A 19,099-nucleotide genomic window follows, 5' to 3' on the forward strand; every position below is an offset into this window, starting at 1 on the left:
ATATTAGTGCTTTCAGTTTAACACTTTATTATCGGCATTAATTTAGAACAATTTTAACTCGATTAAATTTTTTTTTATCGCGAGATTAATGCGGCACCATGTCACGGCGGATGTTACGTTGCTCTCAAATAATCAAATGTGCTCCACGTTTGAGTAACTGCTCCAAGTGAAAAAATGTTCAGCGAAAATTGAAAATCAAAATTGTTGTTTCAGTCAATATTTGCATATTGCACAAAGAAAACGGATCCAAGATTCCATGTTGATGAGAGCATTAAAATGGGAAAAATAGGAGAAAAAGAAATCAAAGGAAATTTAGAATAGATAAAAATCTGTGATTAATTAGGGCTAATATCGAGTTAACTATGAAATTTGATCGCGATTAAATATTTTAATCGTTTGACAGCACTAATATATGTTTGTGTGTGTGTGGGTGTGGGTGTCTATAAAGCAAGAAAAATACACAAACACATCAGGGACAACAACCCACAAAAACACAGAACCAAAGCAGACAAATATTAAATGGGTGTAGATATTTCTGAAAAGCAAATACACATCCACACATGGGAGCGCATCCAAAATCTGGCGCAGATGCACATGTCAAGGCACACGGCAACATTTTCTGTCCGAGGAAAAACCGCTTCAGTTCTTGACGTCAAATCAAACGCATCGCCACGGATCCTCCGTGAACGGCGTGCAGGCTCAACATGGCGGTCCTCTACGAGCACGCGTCTTTTGCACGTGACCGCATCTGAACATTTGTTGGCGTCAGGAGGTCGGGCACGGTTCCTGCGTGCCATCCACCCACACACAAAGCAATCACGTTTCCCTCGGACGCTCGTCAAAGTGTTTCCGGAGCCTTCGCTTGCCTTTGTGTTCTTCCCTCACCTCCTCTTTCGTCCTCGCTCACGCCTCGTCCGCCGTCCGCCGGACTCACCTGCAGCCCTTCATTTTCACCTGCCAGTCAAGCACGCCCAGTCATGTCGTGACGCACGTACGGTATCTGTTGGGTGAAACCTCCGCGTGCGATGCACATGGCAAGACGCTTCATCTGTCGCAATCTAAAAGCAATGAAAAATAACTGTCGAGATGTACCCCCGACTCATTCTTTTGACTGATATGAAGATTTGAATCATTGGCAGCTGTTGTCATTCAAAAAGTTTTTTAAAAATCGTCCTGTCCGCCACAGGTTGAATGCTACGCGGTCATCTGTCCCAAATGAAATTTCACGATTGAGGATGCGAATCATTTTCTGGAGATGTGAATTACATTTTGGGGAAATTTTGCACTATGATTTAAGATGACCTTTCCGTGGACACTGACACAAATTTATCTTGGTGTTTTGTTAAAAAAAAAAAAAAAAAAAAAAAAAAGCGTGTCTGTCACTCAAAAGCTGTCTTGACTGCTCATGCCACTGCAACATTTTTCTGTTTGCGTTTCATTTTGCAAACAGTAAAACAAGTGAATAAAGACAAGAGTGTACAACCCCACCCCCCTATGCCAGAATTGTCCAGCCGCCCCGCACCCTCCCCGCTGCCAGCACGGCTACTTTCTTGACGGTATTGACAATTGAAAGGGCGCGCCCTCATAAACCAGCGAGCCAGGCCACGTGAGGGCCCCCCCGTGCGCCCCTCTTCTAAAATATTCCCGCAGGCTGCGAAAAAAAAAGCGGAGAGCGTGGGAGCCGGAGAGCGAGCGAGAACGAGAGCGCCGGCCTATTGACTCGGGCCTCTTTCATGAGAGTGCAATAAAATCAGCGCTATAATGAATCCTCTCCTTTGACCCTTAAAGTCTTTAGCGTTGTTTTCTAACGTGGTTTTCAACTCGGCGGTTTCACCGTGTTCACGTTTGTTGCCGAGGCGACGCCGTTTGGCTTCAGCCCCGCGGCCATGGAGCCCGTCTCCCGGTTTTCAGGAAGCCGCGCTCACGTTGTCGCTTGTTCAAAATCGATTGCTTGTCTGACGTTTCCGCCGGCAACTGGTGCTCGCGAGAGTCGATTCAAGTCGTGGAGAAAATATTGCAGCAAAAACCCGAGTCTGAAAAAAGCCTTTCAAAATGACAAAGGTCTAGGTCTAGGTCTCTCTCTCTCTCTCTTTTTTCTATCTATCCATCAATCATCCTTATTCCGACTTTCCGAGTCAAGGTGAAGACATTGCAGCAACAATTAGTGTCAGAAATGGGATCCAATCACTGACCGACCCCACGAAATGTCAAAGACACCACTTGATGTTTCCAAGTGTTTATTCCAGAAATACTCGAAAGACACTGAAACAAAAATTGGTGTCGGAAGTGGAATCCAAGGATTACCCCCGTCCCCACCTAATTAACATGAAGGCAATTCTGTTTTTCTGGGGTGTTTATGGCAATTTGGAAAATATTGCCACAATAATTGGTGTCAGAAGTGGGATCTAAGGAATAACCACCCCTTCAAAGTGACTAAATGAAATACTTGTTGTATTTTGGGGATGTCTACAGTCATAAGCAAAAAAAAAAAAAAATGCTGCATCAATTGTATCCATTCTAAAGATTAATCGTCCCGAAAAACTGATCTTAAGATTTTTTTTTCTGGGGTGTTTATGGTAATGTGGGAAATATTGAGGGAGTGAATGGTGTCAGAAGAGGGATCCAAGCATTTGGCATCCTCACACAAAATAACAAAGCCAACTTCTGGAGTAATCTGGAAATTTGAGCCACTGAAATTGGTGTCAGAAATGGCATCCAAAGATTTACCAGATCTGCAAAACAACAAATTGACAAATTCTACTGTTTATCTGTGATTCAGACAGTAATATAGAAAGCACAAAACCAACAATTGGGCCAAGAAGTGGGCTCCAGAGTGCAAACAGCGGGCAGAAAACGCGCCGGCGGCGAGAAGCCTGATGGGGTTAAAGGAAGGTGAGTCATCGAAAGGATGTACTGGGGTGCGGGCGAAGTGAGGACAGGTCGCCGAAATAAGCAGCGCCCTCTCTCTTGAGAGCGAGATGACTCAAAGTGAAAGCGACAGCCACGCTGGGAATAGCGGCGATGATGTCATTAGTCCGAACAGCGCCACTCTTCTTTTTCATCTTCTGACCTTTTCAGGACGACTTCACACTCGCCATCAGATGCTACGTCAGCGGTGCCCAATCCAGTCTTCGAGAACCCGGCCTACTTTTTGATGCCTCCCTCCTCCAACACGGCGGATCGAAATGATGAAGATTGTGAGCAGAATTCTGCAAAGATAAGCTGGTCCTTTGAATCGCATGTGTTGGAGGAGGGAGATGTCTAAAACAGATTGGATAGGGGTTCTCGAGGACCGGATTTTGGCACCCTTGTCCTGCGTCAAGCACGGCATATGCTCAGTGGTGCCGCTTAGGTTTTGTTCCACCGTTACGACGACAACGCTACCACAAGGCACGTTTGTCCAATGTACATTGCTGCCATCTACTGGACTAACATTGGAAGTGGAACCATTTTGTCGAGACGGATTTTAGAATTATCGATGTGCTTTTTTGCTGACAATCTCCATAATACGATTTAAAAAATAACATGTGAAGTCAGTGAACATTTGGTCGTTTCTCTTGAATACCGACGCGACGCTTTCGTCAATAACGATACATATTCAATTTATATCGATTCAAAAAGTGTGAGCGCGAATGGTTTTGCGACATACAGGTCTCGTTTCCGGCAGCCACGGTAACGATTATAGAAGTACGTTCAAAAAAAATTAAATATCGCACAAACGTTAGTCGACCAAAAGCTGACGGGACTTTCATACTCCTCCTTCTTGAGGTCGCCAGCGTGTTGGAAAAACTTCATATTTAAAAAGATCTCCGTCATCGCTGTCAACACTCGCGACAGTTGGTTTGCGGCAAACAGGAGGGATTTTTTTTTTTACGCGCTGTAGCCAAGCTAGGCTGCAGCCCGGCCAACAAGACAACTTAAAAAAGCTAGCATAGCTCGCCACCACCAGACATCGAATAAACGTCTCAAAGAGGACGACGCCGCAGTGAACACGGTACGTCGTTTTAATGTTCAAACGTGTAATTAAACGACCAATGCTACTTAATTTACTTTGGCAGTGAATGGCGGTGCCACTTGGGACACATTCTAAAGCGGTCCGAACATCCACTCGCTTTGTCTGCTCGATCATTTTGGCGTCATTTTAACATACAACGTCTCAAATGTGGCCGCAAGGGTTTGCGGACACTTGTACAATGTTAGACGCGGTCCAAACACAAGACCTGCATTCGAAAGTCTGCCTTTTGATTCCACCATCGTGTCCATTGGTCCATGATTCAGTGCGTCTTTAATTAATCCTCCTGAAATAATCAGAGGTAGCGAGAGTAGCCCAAAATCGTGCTCAAGTATAACCAGCCCATTCTCTCTTTGGAATACTGTACGGTAATATGACTCAATTAACAGTAAAAAGAAGCCCGCCAAATATTGACCTGAGTCAAAAGTAAGTGGCCAATGACGTGACAGAATCGATGCAAGTTTGAAGCTTTAGGCTTCAGAAAAGGACCCAGGGGGCCTAAATCCGCAGGATGGGATGGACAAGGGCCACTGGGACCAAACGCCCTCACTTCTGTGTTCTTTTCTTTGAAATTCCGTGCCGTCCAGGTCTTGATTGCCTCCAGACGGGATAAAAGTGCCCCCCATTTTCTGCAGCAGGAAATACTCAAACAATAAATAATTCTCCCGAAGCGTCCATCCATTCTTGCTCAGTGTAATGGGGTAAAAGAAGCTTTTTTTCCTTTGCAAAAACACTCAAGTAAAAATTTCAAGAAACGTTGCATTAAAAGAACTCTGAAAAATGCAAAAGTCTCTTAAGCAAATGTGGTGCGCTCTTACCTTTCTCTGCTCTACTTTGGGATTAGTTTGGAGATGCAAAACCCATTCACGCTTAATGTTCATCTCTTAAATTGATGTGAAGGTCTGTGTGTCTGACTGTGACGCACCAAATACAACGGGAGTTAGTTGGTGTTGTTTGTGACTTGTTGGCTCGAATTTGGCTTCTAGAGATTCTTAAAATGGACTGCGACGAGAACACCACCGTGTTTTCCACCATGAAGTCCTTCAACTCCTTCATCGACTGCACCGGACGTTCGCCCCAGCTGCCGGGGCCCTCAGCGGCGGCCGCTACCACCCTACAGAACCGGTACAAACGCAGCATGGAGGTATGCGAAGACACGCCAACACTCGTAAGTACGCGATTTGCATTCATGACGCGTCTTCCCAACGTTGTTAGTTGTTAGAAGCGGCCGAGAAGGTCCAGTCGCACAGTCGCTACCTGAAGCTGGACCAGGAGAAGAAGCAGATGGAGTTCAGTCACAAACGTGTTCGTGTGGAGCTTGAGAAAAGTGCCAGTGACACTGCGTGCAACTTGAAGGTAGCGCGCACCCTGCGCCTCGCTCATTCGTTCCTGTGGCTTTCAGCAAAAAAAGGTTTATGTTGGTTTTTGGAATGAAGTGATACTCCCCACATTAGTTCAATTAGTCAACGTTTACATTTTAAGACAAAGTCAAGTCCAGTCCTGTAATTTTTGAGGAACGTTGTTGTAAATTTCGTTTTATCATATGCATTTTACTTCATGATTTATTTATCAAGATCTTTTTTTCATGATTTATCAAGGAGTTTTTCCAGTAAACAGAAACAGAGTAATCCAAGCAGCCAGCAGCCCAACTTGAAAACAAAATAAATACATATTTTTTCTTAATATGACCTCGTTGAAACGAGGAATCGTGTTTCACTTTTAAATGTTTTGGGCGAACGAAAGTTTAAAGTGCAACTGTATTTCTATTTTGCCCGTAGCAACTGGAGGAGAAGAAGAGTGAATTGACGTCGCGGCTCAAGAAGTCGGAGGAGCGTGAGACGGAGCTCATTAAGACGCTGGCGCAGCAAGTGGAGGCCAACCGAGAGATTCGCAAGAACCTGGAGAGCCTCGGCAAAAAGCTGGATGAGCGAGACGCCCGACTCGACGCTGCTAACCAGGTACGTGGAGCCGAACGAACAGACACAGTCCATTTCTCATGCCTTTCCTTTCCATGTGCTTCCTACACCGAAATAAAAAATAGTGCAGCAACAACCGGCATCAGAAGTGGCATTCACTGGTTGACCGACCCCATAAAATTGCATTCCGACCACTCCTAATGTGTTCCAGGGCTTATTATGGCGATGCTGCAACTGTTGCCAAAGCAACTGGCTTCAGAAGTTGAGTGCAGTGATTAATCAGCCCCACAAAACATCATCACGTCAACTCCTGGTGTTTCAGTTTTTATGACAATCATTAAAAATTTTTTTTCTTTATTTTTTTGCCCACAGCAAATGGTGTCTGCAATCGGATATGTGGATTGAGCAGTCACACAAGTCGTTCAATCAATGATTCTTTGCGCATTGATAATTTTCCAGTTTGAGTCCTGCGGGACTCGCTGATCAGAAAAGTCTGAGTCCCATGATGCATTTGGAGCACATATGTCAAAAGTGCCGGCCCGCGGGCCGCATCCGGCCGGAAGGTTTTCAGTGGCCCCTGGGATGATCTTGATTTATTATTAGAACCGGCCTGCAGACCGCAGCAAGCCGGCAGCCCGCAGATCTTTTACACACACCAATACTACATTTCCCACAATGCAACGGTGACATATATTAGTGCAGCAGTCGTTCACATAACAGCGACGTTAGCTTTCAGATACCCATCAAAAATGGCAAAACGGAAGGTGGACACTGAGAACCGGAGGTTTCAAACAAGGTGGGAGTCGGAGTACATGTTTACGGACATAGCTAGGAAAACCTTGTATGTCTTCTGTGCGGAGAAAGTGTGGCGGTATTGAAAGAGTGTAATCTGAGATGACATCATGAAACGAAACGCGCGAGCACAAACAAGAATATGGACATCGAACAAAGGCTACAGAAGGTTGAGGAATTAAAACGAAGCCTAAAATCTCAACAGGCTCTGTTCAAAAAAGCCAAATCACAAAACCAGGCTGCTCTCACAGCCAGTTTGGCAGCACATACCTGTGTGAACAACTTTTTTTTTTAATTATTTTTTATTTATTTATTTATTTATTTATGATGAAGCTGAACAAAACCTCACACAGAAGTCGACTTACTGCTGAACACCTTCACTCAATTTTGAGAATTTGCTCAGCTCAGAGCCTGACCCGGTTTTGACCAGTCTTACAACCTGAGTAGACCTCAAAATTGTTTTTGTGGATTGGGAATGATATGCCTGTATTTTGTCCATATTTAAAATTTGTCGTCCATCTGGTTAAGAAGTGCGTAGTCACATTGTGGCCACAGTCCAAAACTGTGGCCCCCCTCCAGCATTTAGTGTATATGATAGAAAGTAGCTCCACAACAAGCGGGGTCAGAAATCGGCGACACGTGTTGACCCAGCCCCTCGATACTCCCGAGAAACAACTTTTGTCGTTTCCCCACATGTGTTGTCAGACCGTCATCAGCCTGAAGGACCAGATCCGAGACCTTAAGCAGAATCTTCAAAACCAGGACTCGGTCATTTCCACTCAGAAGTTGGAGAAGCAGGCGCTGCAGGAGCAGCTGGATTTACAGCGCAGGTATTCCTTCCCGCAGCGAGCAAATGGCCACTGGAATGTCAAGGAAGCGCTTTCCCCTGATTGGTCCTCTTCTACCAGGAAGTACCAGGAAGTGTCCGAGCTGTGCCAGAGTCTGCAAGCGGCGCAGTTGTCCTGCTCGGATCACGTCATCAAGATCAAGGTACACATGCGCACATATAAGCCAGCTTTTGCAAACGGCTGCCATTTTGTGTGTCTCTCCTCCCTCCTACCGCAAGGAATTGGAAAGGCGTCTGTCCCTTCAGGAGCAAGACTTCGCCATTGTGAAGAATGTCAAGTACGAGGCCAGCAGGGTGCCTGACCTGGAGAAGGAGCTCAAGCGCCTTCGAGAGGAGAACATTTTCCTCAGGTCAGGCTTACTTTTTCAGAGTCTGTCCATTTATTGGATCAAAGGGGGGCCCTTTTGGTCAAACAGGATTGCTGCCAGATTTGTTCAACATACAGTGGAAAATTCAAGTCGTGTCGTCGTAACAAGTTGGCATGATGGCAACGAGCCAGCAAGAAAGTGTCCACGCAACACTGAGGAGAAAGTTTTGAATCATTGACAAGGAACATGAAGTGCATCATGACGGCATGTCTACTTTGCATCGGCATGTCTACTTTGCACCGCATTGATTCCTGGGCAAAAAAAAAAAAAAAACGGAGAAAAAGTGCTTTTTGTAAAAGCATGCATTTCAAGCACGTGAGGCATCACTGCCACCTACTGGTCGCTTTTTTTTACATGATTTACAATACATACAAGCGGCTTATTCTCATTGACAGATTGCATCAGACCCTCCTCCTCTCTACGACGCAAAAAAAAAAAAAAGACTTGGACGTACAAGTTCGTCTTGTGGAATTACACAGTTAATAAGCACATTCAGACCCAAGCTGCCGATGGCCACAACTCACGCTGACTCACGTAACACTCCAAATGGCTAATGGGTTAGCAGCCAGCCAACTCTACACTCTCACTCAGCGACGCCCACATCACTCACCAGGTCCCGTCTTGTAAAGTTATGCAGACACCTGTCAAGTCACAGATACTACAGGAGGTTGGAGAAGGCGGCACAAATAATACCCGCACCTCATAGGCACATATTGTGTTTCATAATGCTTCCTAAATGGAACCGTGAACACACGCCGGATGTGACATATCGTGTGATATGGCAGTGTCGATGACGTTGTGAATACAGGGAGAGCAGGGAGAACTGCAGCCTGCTGAAAGAAGAGACAGAGGGCCTGAAAAGGAAGCTGGAGCGCATGGCCAAGACCAAAGAAGATCTGATCAATGTGGAACTGGAGAAGGAGGTACAGTACCCCCCAAAAAAGTTCAACCTGGCCTTTGGGGTCATTTTAGAGGCATGAGTTGCTACGTTATTTATTCGGCACTTGGTTGTCTTGGTGTGATTCTTCACCACGCAGAGGTTGACAGAGAAGGTCAGAGCATGGGAGAACCTCGGCCAATCAACCGGACTCAACATCAGGTCAGTGTGTGTGCTAGCGAGCGCGTCTACGTAAGAGCGTGAGTGCTTTTTTTCCCTCCAATGGCCCTTACCGTTGTCATGTCACAAGAGACCTGTAGATGGAGCTGTGGTAATTCTCCAAAACAACTGTTTCAAGGACGACTTTTTTCCAATACTGTGCATTGGTGTGTGTGTGTGTGTGTGTGGGTGTGTGTGTGTGGGTGTGTGGGTGTGTGTGTGGGAGTGTGTGTGGGAGAGAGAGAGAGAGAGAGAGAGAGAGAGAGAGAGAAAAAAATAGCTGCGTGGTGTTTGTCTTAATGCTCTCCAGTCCAAACAGGTAATGAGAGAATGATTGCATGTTTCCTTTTGAGCAACCGAGCAGATCTGACAGATGATAAAACACTGCGAGTTGCCCTTGACGCGCGCGAGCGCACGCACACTCAGCGCGCCGCTGTGATTAAGTGTGACAGTGATGCAAACAGAATGCTAAATGGAACATCGCCTCGAGGTGTTTAGCTTGACTCGCGCTCGTGGTGAGCAGGCAAAAAAGAAGATACACGGTATTAACTTTTAATTGACTTGCACCTTGTTGATGCGTTTCGTCAGTTACTTCTCATGTCACGAGAATGACATGTCACTATCACGTTTTTTTTTTTTTTTTTACTTTCCGTGTTGTTATCCATAACTAGCGCTGTCAAGAAATTACAAAAATTGAGAGATGAATGAATTGTGCGTTGTCATGAACCTCTATTTGAATCTTACTGAAGAGTTGCTGAGAAAAGCCTTCAACCGGAGGTATTTCTATTGCAGGGGTGTCAAACTCATTTTTTGTCACGGGCCACTGTTGAGTTACGTCTTCCCCCGGAGGGCCGTAATGACAGTGAAACCACAAACAAGTTTAATCGCATTATTACTTGTAAGGGTAACAAAATTATTGCAAAATCTCAACGTCATTTATGACACATGACAATTTGACATTTTCGGTACTTTTTTTTTTTGATGTTTTTTTTTTTTTTTTTTTTTTAGCAAGGATCATGCAAGTTGACACACCTGATTTTCTTTCAGGGGGCCACATAAAATGATGTGGCGGGCCAGATCTGGCCCCCGGGCCTTGAGTTTGACACCTGTGTACTATTGAATTAATTGATTGATATACGAGAAGAAGAGTGGCTCCTTTGTTTGTTTGTTTTTTAAGAGACCAGAACAGCAGCAGTCCTAGCCATTTACGTTCGGCTGTATATGCGACTACAGTAATCCTGACATTTTTTTGCCGTTAATGGGGAAAAGAAAGCCTGCACGAAAGGCTTGTCGCAACAATAAAAGTTACAATTTGCCGTAGCCTACAGCAACGACTAAAAGATCTCAATCCAACGCAAGCATATATTTGACAATAAAGTTGTACTTGACTTGAAGTAGCACCAAGCATAAGGTCGCCACAGTCAAGCGCACTGCTGGTTCTGCACCGGTCGCCGGCCGGCCCTTCTCTCACCCATACACAAAAACAAACAAAAAAATTGTCAACATTGAGCCCCGAAGCCAGTTTCACTTCGCATCATGACATTGGGTCGGCATGTCTATCATGAGCAGATCAACGAATAGATCAGGCCCGCAAGACGCAGGAATTCTACCGCTTTCGTTTGAAGTGGCCGTTTTAGCCCAGCTGCGCCCTTTCGATTTTGCGGAGGAAAATGTCGTCCCCCATAAGGCAGTTTAAATGAGCCTGATGGAATTTTTCATCTCTCGCAAATCAAGTCTCAAGAAGCCATGACCAGCCCACAAGGCCGTTTTGCTTTGAGGCGGCCATTTTGGAGACAATTAGACAAACTTAAATTGCAAAGGCTTTTACGCTTTTGTGCTTTCTCGACTGGGTAAACGTGAAAGCAAACGGATGCGCAAAACTGAGCATCCCATCAAAAATCAATCCGTGAATTTTGATCTCTGCTTCTCACCCTCTGTGCCTGAAGCGAATCAACATTCCGCGCACTCCTCTGTCGCGCTCACCCGTGGAAGCTTCTGTCGCTGGAGAAGTGGCGCCACACTGGCGGGGCGAGGTGTGTGACCACCCTCCCCCACCCATGAGGCGCCATAATGACACTTGGATGAGCTTTATCTCAACCGATGTCATTACGCCAAGTAGATATCAGGGCGGCGCATCTGGACTCTCATCAGTCACCTTTGGAAATTGACGGGGCAGAGCCCCGGCTTTGCCTTCGTGAGAACGCCGTCAGCTTGAGCCGTCTGTCCCCCCGCCCCGCAGACCGCTCCGATGATCTCTTCGAGTGTCGGCGGCTGGCTGCGCCTCCGTGCTGTGGACAAAACCAAAAATAAACAGCGCACTCCTCTGTCGCGCTCACCCGTGGAAGCTTCTGTCGCTGGAGAAGTGGCGCCACACTGGCGGGGCGAGGTGTGTGACCACCCTCCCCCACCCCATGAGGCGCCATAATGACACTTGGATGAGCTTTATCTCAACCGATGTCATTACGCCAAGTAGATATCAGGGCGGCGCATCTGGACTCTCATCAGTCACCTTTGGAAATTGACGGGGCAGAGCCCCGGCTTTGCCTTCGTGAGAACGCCGTCAGCTTGAGCCGTCTGTCCCCCCGCCCCGCAGACCGCTCCGATGATCTCTTCGAGTGTCGGCGGCTGGCTGCGCCTCCGTGCTGTGGACAAAACCAAAAATAAACACGTGCATCGCCCAATCCGCCGGCAAAGGGCAGCCGCATGACTGAGGCTCCACACGAAAGGTTAATGCAGCAAATAAATATTTAGAAACCACCCCCGGGCCGCCTTCCGATCGCACCGCGCTGGATTATGCCTCCTCTTCGCTTTGTCTTGTCCCAGCGGGGCCGTGGATGTTTGCAAACAAGTCGCATCTAATTAGCCCTCTTGTTCGGAGGGATCGATTCACGAAGGTTCAGCGGCACTTCATCCTCACGTTATCGTGCATCGGAAGCACAAATATGTCGAGTCGAGACGTCGAGGGAAGACTTGCTGATAGCCGACCTTTTGTCCCACCGCCAGTTGTGCTGAAAACGGTGTCAGGGAAACTGCGCCAATGGCCCCTTGCACCTGATTTTTTCGGGGGTCGGTTAATCCACAAAAGGATCATTGATTTTATTTATTTATTTTTCTCAAGTTAGGATCGTCCGTGCGTTGTCGAGGACAGGGGTGTCAAACTCATTTGACATTGTGGGCCGCATACGGCCTCGGTAGATGTCAAGTGGGCCGGACCATTAAAGTTGTACCATGCTCTGCCAATCTCTTTCCTTTGTTTTGGGGATAGTGACACACAAGAACATGAGGAAAATGTCGACATTTAATGAACATATCTTTTACAAAGCATTTCATGAAGCACCTTAGATTTCCTGAGACAAATGTGCAATTTACTTTGATCGTTCGTTTTTTGGATTGGTGCGTTATTCACTGGAAAATAAAATTTGGTTTTGTGTTGAAAAAAAATCTGCCTGAAATGCATTTCTGCACCATAAGCGGTGTTGTTTTTTTTTTTTTTTTTCCTTTGCACCTTTTGTTCCAAGTCGCTTTTGCATGCCGCCGCAACGAAGAAAGTCATGCAGAGCTCATAAATTGTGCATTTTCCTCCCATTATTTTGAGACCGCCATGTTGTTTTGAGGCCGATTGCTGGCGCTCGGGCCCGCGCGGAATCACTCTAGTCATTCCATCGGATGATTCACAGCACCTCATATTTTAGTCATGAGATTACTTTGGTCCCCGATTTCCCCTCCCCCTCCCCAGCCAAGCGGCATAAATACAGAGACTTCCGAATCAGCAGCTTTATCGTTTTTCATCAACCCAGGCGGAATTGACGTGATCTGATACTCCAGTAAAAGTCACAAGTCAACCAAAGCTCGAGTTTTTTTTATTTTTTATCAACTCAAAATGATCCCGATGCCATTTTTTCTTGATTTTCCATCATCCCTCCGGGGATTATTGCTCCGTGTCACCCTATCGATTATGATCGAAGGCCAAGGTATCAAGAATTTCATGCTGGGCCGATAGTGGCCCTAATTGATTCGTTCTGGAAGATTGTTTTAGACGTTTGAAGTGCTCATTCCATGTTTCCCTATTTTTTATTTTATTTTCTGTTGTTTTTGAAAATTCCCATAAAATAGCAGCCATTTGCCACATTGTTCATACCTCCGCCCACTTTTTAAAGTAAATGAAAAAATGACAAATAATTTGCTGGCCTGCGACACTGGTTAGGGTCAGGAAATTTTTGACCGCGGTATAAGCGGCTTCACAACCTGGCACTGTCGTCGACATTTCTAATCATCTGAATGTGCCAAACCGCATCGGCTTTGTGAATGCGCACAAGTTGTTTCCGAAAGGCACGGACTAAAAACTCGACATCCTCTGTCTCGCATCAAGCCAGGAAAAAAACCAAACAAAAGCCTCAGCCGCAGCATAACCTTGTAGCACTCGACAATTTATCACACACACTCCATCTTTCAAGCGTTGTTCAAGGTTCCGCATGTTTTACCAATGCAACCTTCTGCATCGTCATGACGTGTGTGTGTGTGTGTGTGTGTGTGTGTCTGTGTGTGTGTGCGTGTGTGTGTGTGTGTGTGTGTGTGTGTGTGTGTGTGTGTGTGTGTGTGTGTTAGTGGCGCAGGGTATAACACTCAGCAAGACAATAAGGAAAACGCTTTGGCTTGCCGTCCCGTTGATCTCGCCGGCCGCTGTTTGTTGCAGGAAACCCGAGGATCTGTCCAGAGAGGTGATTCAGATCCATCAGAGGGAAATTGTCCTGAAAGAACAGAACTACGCACTCAACAGCCGGTAACCACCGCAATTCCTCTCAACCATCTCGGACAACTCCCTAATTGTCACCAAGTTAATTAAACTGCTCCCCTGTTCTGATTGCACAGCTAACGGCAGCGCACGTGCGCCGGGAAAAGAGATGAGAAACGAAGAGAAAGTGGGCCTAATTAACGGCGTCCTCTTTAGGCCGAGGTGAACGTCTGCGGGGAGGGCCGCGTGGGCTTGCTTCCTCCGAAAGCTTTCATTAGCTAACAAGCGTCTCCGCTGCCCGGCGTATGGGCCTCATTACGGAATATTAGAAACAGAAGAATGGGTGACGGCAGAGAGGAGAGGAGAGGAGAGGGGAGGGAAGGGACGCCATGTAATTATGTGAGAGCCCCCCGCAACCCTGTATAATTACCATCCTATTGATCAGCCCTGACAGCAGTGCAGCATATCATCTCTGAGAGGATTTGACGAGCAGCGTTCTTTTGGGCTTGTGTTATTGATCCACAATGTGTTGTTTTTGTTTTGTTTTTTTCGGGGGGGGGGTGAGAGCACAGGCAACATCGGTTTCCTCGTCTGTTTATCTTGTCAAAGCGAAGGCGAGATATGTTACTTGGTTTGTTATCTCGTCATGATACTGTATGTTGCCTCGCTCATATTGACGAGGGCAATGCACAGGCGAGATACGTTACTTCGATTGTTCTACCTTTAAAGTGACAGTCGGCTATCTTGCTTTATTTGTTGTATTGACAAAGCGAAGGAAAGATTGGTGGCTTAAAAAAAAAACCCAAAACTACCGTATTTTCCGCACTCTAAGGCGCACGGAAAAGTCTTCCATTTTCTTAAAAGCTCGCAGCGCGCCTTAAAATCCGGTGCGCCTTGTGTATGGTCATTACAATAAAATGTCGACCCCAAAGTGCCTTCTCTTCTTCCGTTCGACTCGAGAGGCGTTCATGACCGCCTCGGAAAAACGTAAATTAACAATTCCTTCAATGAAACTCCGAAAATGGAAAATACAATACAATACATCCTGATTTATATAGCGCTTTCACAACAGCTGTCATGCATCAAAACAGAAAATCAAGCGAGAAAATCACAAAATAAATTCTATAGCCCCCCGACAGAATTTATTTTGTGATTTCCTCGTTTGTGAATACACAACAAAGGAATAAATAAACACTTCTGAGACAGTCCAGTCCCCTACATTTTACTGACATCTGATTGCTCTGTTGGAGCTACGCTCAAGGAAATGCCAAAATCAATTCTGTAGGGGGGTTTAGAATTTATTTTGTGATTTCCTCGATTGATTTTCTGTTTTGATGCATTATTTAAAATTTTCGGAGTTTCATTGAAGGAATCGTTATTTTACAGTTTTCGGAGGCGGTCATGAACGGCTCTCGAGTCGAGCGGAAGGAGCGTAGCTCCATCTAGTGGACGCATTGTAGATTGCATCTTATAATCCAGTGCGTCCAATATCTGAAAAAAATTACAAAATAGGCCATTCATTGAATGTGCGCCTCATAATCCAGTGCACCTTGTAGTGCGGAAAATACGGTAGTGCCAAAATGAAAGCAAAGGTGTGACGTAGTTATTTATCTTGTCAAAGTGAACGCAAGATATCTTGCATTTTTTGCGTTGACAAAGCAAAGGCAACGACAAATATGTTACCTCCATGAGTAGATTGCTCAAGCAAAGATAAGAGATATTGCTTTTTTATATTGCTGAAGACACTGGCCAAAAAAATAGCATCATTGGGAGAGTTCCCAGGCGAAAACCACTGCCGTCCTCTCACATTTGCCTAAAAGACATCTCGGTGATCCTCAAGACTTTTGGAAAAACATTCTGTGGACTGATGAGTCAAAAATGGAACTTTTTGGACGATGTGAGGCCCAGCGTCTGTGGTGGCAGTGTGATGGTTGTGGCTGCTTTGCTACCTCAGGACCAGGACAACTTGCTGTGATTGATGGGACAGTGAATTCTGCTGTCTGCCAGAAAATACCTGTAGGAGAACATTCGATCCAATGTGACCTTACACGGGCACTTCATGCTCGAAAACCCTCCAATATGGCCAAGTTGAAGCAATTCTGCAAAGAAGAGTGGGCCAAAATTCTTCCGCAGCGACGTGAAAGACTCGCAAATGCTTGATTTCAGTTACAGCTGCCAAGGGTAACACACCCCATGATTAGGTTCAGGGCGCGCAATTACTTTTTCCACATAGGGCAGGGCATAGGGCATCCTCAGGTTGTCTCTGTGCGATATTAAAATTGGTTTGATGAAGAGAAATCTTTTGTGTGTGATAATTATGCAAAGAACACAGAAATCAGAAGAGGGCAAATACTTTTTCACGGCACTGTATAAATAACGTCCCTCCTCACTCCCCCGCCAAACAGCATCCGGAGCGTGGAGCGCTCGCTTTCCGAGCTGGAGACGGAGCTGCTGCAGCAGCGCAGCAAAACGCTGGAGGAGCAGAAGAAGCGGGAGACGCAATCTCTGCTCCTGTGCCGGCTGCAGAAGAGGCTTTTGCTACTCACCAAGGTGTGACACACGCGTACACAAACCCCGAGCCACATACAAGCGCATGCGCAGGGAATCGTTTCCTTGCCCCGTAATTGGCTAATGGCAGATGTTATGATGTACTTGAATGTAAGGGCCTACAAGATTGTACTCAACCCAACTTTTTACACTTCCCAAAAAAACGTAGCTCCTCTAGTGATCAAGACCCACTTAAAAATGCAGCATATTTGACCTGTGATTAGAAAAAAAAAACCCCCAGAACAAGACCATCATTTTATGAATTAAAATAAACGTTTCTCATTAGACACTGACATAAATTGACATGTCGACTTTTTTTCCCCCCACCAAACAAAAACAACGTCTCTAACTTATTCCATTCGTTCGTAATCGACAGTAGAACATGGATTGGCTTCATCAAAAGCACCCGTATCTGACCAAAACGCAGAGAAAACAAACTTTTTGTGAAAAGCGGGACAGTGACTTTTGACGCGAATATTAAACAACAAAAACAAGACACAGAAAGGGCTTTCCAAATCGTTATGAGATGGACTTAAACGATGTCATGATCTGTCAAGCAATGGAGGTACTTGTTGCTGAAAACATCTTGTCCATTGTTTACCGACAAACATTTAATGGTGCATGACGGAGTATTTCATGTTTATAAATTCAACTTGCTTTTCAACAAGTTCATGGAAGAGTATCTCATAATTTTTTTATTGGTTGTTCGGCTACACACTTGATTTCATCCGTTGCAAATGAAATGATCATCGCAAAGTGGACTTTTTGATGCAAAGTAAGCCTGCTCACGGCCTTCGCCTTGCCGCCCTTGTGGCAGCCGTATGAGCTGCAGGCACTGTTTTAAAAAGGCCATAAAAATGCTAATGCTGTTTTTTTTTTTTTTCTTTATCATCTCGTCCTCCCATTCCCTTTTGTTTATTTTTCAAATTAAAAGCCTTTTAGTCTTTATCTGACAGATTTTTGATTTAGATGAAACGCGCGTGAATAGACGGCAAATCGCCAACAGGGCTCGGCTGTTGAAGCCGACCTCCAAACGTCCCTTTTGTGCCACATCGTTGTCTCGCTCACCCCCCCCCTTTTTTTTCTCTCTGCGGTTTGTTACGCGACCTTACCACCTTCAAATCAGCCACGCCCTATTTCGCTGCTGGGCCTTGATTACAGTGATCATTTTTTGGGGGCGGTATGGGGGGGGGGGCGTGTTTGACATGACGAGGCCGCCAGCTTCTCCCTCTCAAGCAATTTCAGCCCCATTGAGCATTGATCTTGGCGGTCACACGGCGCTTTGTGAGGACACGCGCTCGGTGCTAAACAGAATTGACTTGACTCGCTCAACACTCAATCAAAGCTACAATGTTCTCACATTTATTAAATGACAGTAGGGCAGCGTTTCAAAATAAGCGCCGGTATTTTCACGACCAAAAGGGGCATTAAAAGTCTTCAATTTTCTCCAAAATGGACGGGGCGCCTAATAATTGTAGTTTTGTAATTGTGGAGTTCCAAAAATGTGAGAATGCAGTTGTGTGACTTGGACGAGGGGTCCGCTTGACTGACCTCTGGTGCCGCGGGTCCTGCGGCGGGCACGTCGGTATAAACGAATCTGATGTTAAGTGCCGCTCGTCTGCGCTAGCACCGCAGAACCACTTAGCTTTTGGTTTTGACGTGATGTGTTTCTGTGCGCTCAAGCTGTCCTTTGCCAACGACGGATCGACGCCTTCTCCGAGCGGTGAAGTGCAGTTTGTGCCGCTTATCCGAAGCTCAACTGTGCTCGCTCCCGGATCCGACACCAATGAATGCAGTTGCGATGACCTTTTAGGTTTGACTTTTTCAGACAGTGCAGACTGTCCACTCGGATTTCTTTCTTTACTTTAGTGCAAGTAAATAAATTCCACTTAGCCTCCAACTTTTCACGAGGTCAAATTTAATCCCCCCCGCCCCCAAATATCCCGTCGTATTATCCCTCAAACTGCCAAATACGTCAGTCACGCAAATACATCTCGCCTCCAGCCTGTTCATTTGATGTCCGTGGATCACGCTGGCAGTGGCGAGCTATTTGGAGGCGCGACGTTACACTGAGTGACCCTTGTGAAGACGCCGACTTGAGGAGGATTGCCTCGGAGATGTGGCTGACAGTGATCATTTGCTAGCGGAAAACCCATCGAAACCATACAGCTGGTCGGAGCGCGACTTAACACGACAGATTTCGTTCATGCGTATGCAAACAGCGAGTATCGACACCTCTGAATCATCATTGTTCAAATCACCCCCGCTGGCTTTCGGCGTGATCTTTCTCTGCCCGCGTTTGTGCTTCCGCCTGTCAGGGCTCTGACGTGCGACTCGCACGGCGTGTCAAACAAAAGGGAATGAGAGGAGCCTCTTTCATTGCCGGCGATTGAAGTCGGCCGTGGCCACTCCCACAGCGGCGCTGACATCCCAAAGTCAAGGCAGAAGTTTGTCTCATTTTGGTGAAACACAAAACATAATCACCAAGAACTTCAGAGATATGGACAGTACTGCCGAGAGGCTGAAATGAGACGATTGGAACCACTTGAAGTTTTACAATGGCTTGAAACGATTAATCGATGACTCAAATTGTTCTTGATTTGTTTGATAATCGATGAGTTGTTGATGAATCAATTTATTTGGACACCTCTAATGCAGACGCATGCAGCTACGCATGAAAATCGTGCAAATGCCTGAGAAATAACGGAGACAAGCGTCGCTCCCGGGCACCTCTCGTCAGTCTCCTGTTCCTCATTTACAAAAAGAAAAGGGGGGGGGGGGGGGGGAAA

The 19,099-nt window shown here is 46.0% G+C and overlaps 1 protein-coding gene across 3 annotated transcripts in view; it reads left to right on the forward strand.

Annotated features, from left to right (window-relative positions):
- Positions 1–3,715: 3,715 nt before the first annotated feature.
- Positions 3,716–19,099, forward strand: part of mad1l1 (mitotic arrest deficient 1 like 1) — a 32,157-nt gene continuing 16,773 nt past the window's right edge. The window contains exons 1-13 of one of the 3 annotated variants that reach the window (XM_019862202.1): positions 3,716–3,994; positions 4,600–4,713; positions 4,857–4,912; positions 4,999–5,156; positions 5,228–5,368; positions 5,791–5,970; positions 7,426–7,550; positions 7,629–7,710; positions 7,787–7,917; positions 8,744–8,858; positions 8,973–9,034; positions 13,725–13,811; positions 16,169–16,313. In XM_019862202.1, the coding sequence (XP_019717761.1) occupies positions 5,010–5,156; positions 5,228–5,368; positions 5,791–5,970; positions 7,426–7,550; positions 7,629–7,710; positions 7,787–7,917; positions 8,744–8,858; positions 8,973–9,034; positions 13,725–13,811; positions 16,169–16,313 (1,215 nt within the window). In that variant the 5' untranslated portion in view covers positions 3,716–3,994; positions 4,600–4,713; positions 4,857–4,912; positions 4,999–5,009. The remainder of the gene's footprint in view (positions 3,995–4,599; positions 4,714–4,856; positions 4,913–4,998; positions 5,157–5,227; positions 5,369–5,790; positions 5,971–7,425; positions 7,551–7,628; positions 7,711–7,786; positions 7,918–8,743; positions 8,859–8,972; positions 9,035–13,724; positions 13,812–16,168; positions 16,314–19,099) is intronic. The other 2 variants (XM_019862201.1, XM_019862200.1) reach the window with 2 other exon arrangements.

The sequence above is a fragment of the Hippocampus comes genome, unplaced genomic scaffold, assembly GCF_001891065.2.
Source record: "Hippocampus comes isolate QL1 unplaced genomic scaffold, H_comes_QL1_v1.1 scaffold7, whole genome shotgun sequence".
Taxonomy (NCBI): domain Eukaryota; kingdom Metazoa; phylum Chordata; class Actinopteri; order Syngnathiformes; family Syngnathidae; genus Hippocampus; species Hippocampus comes.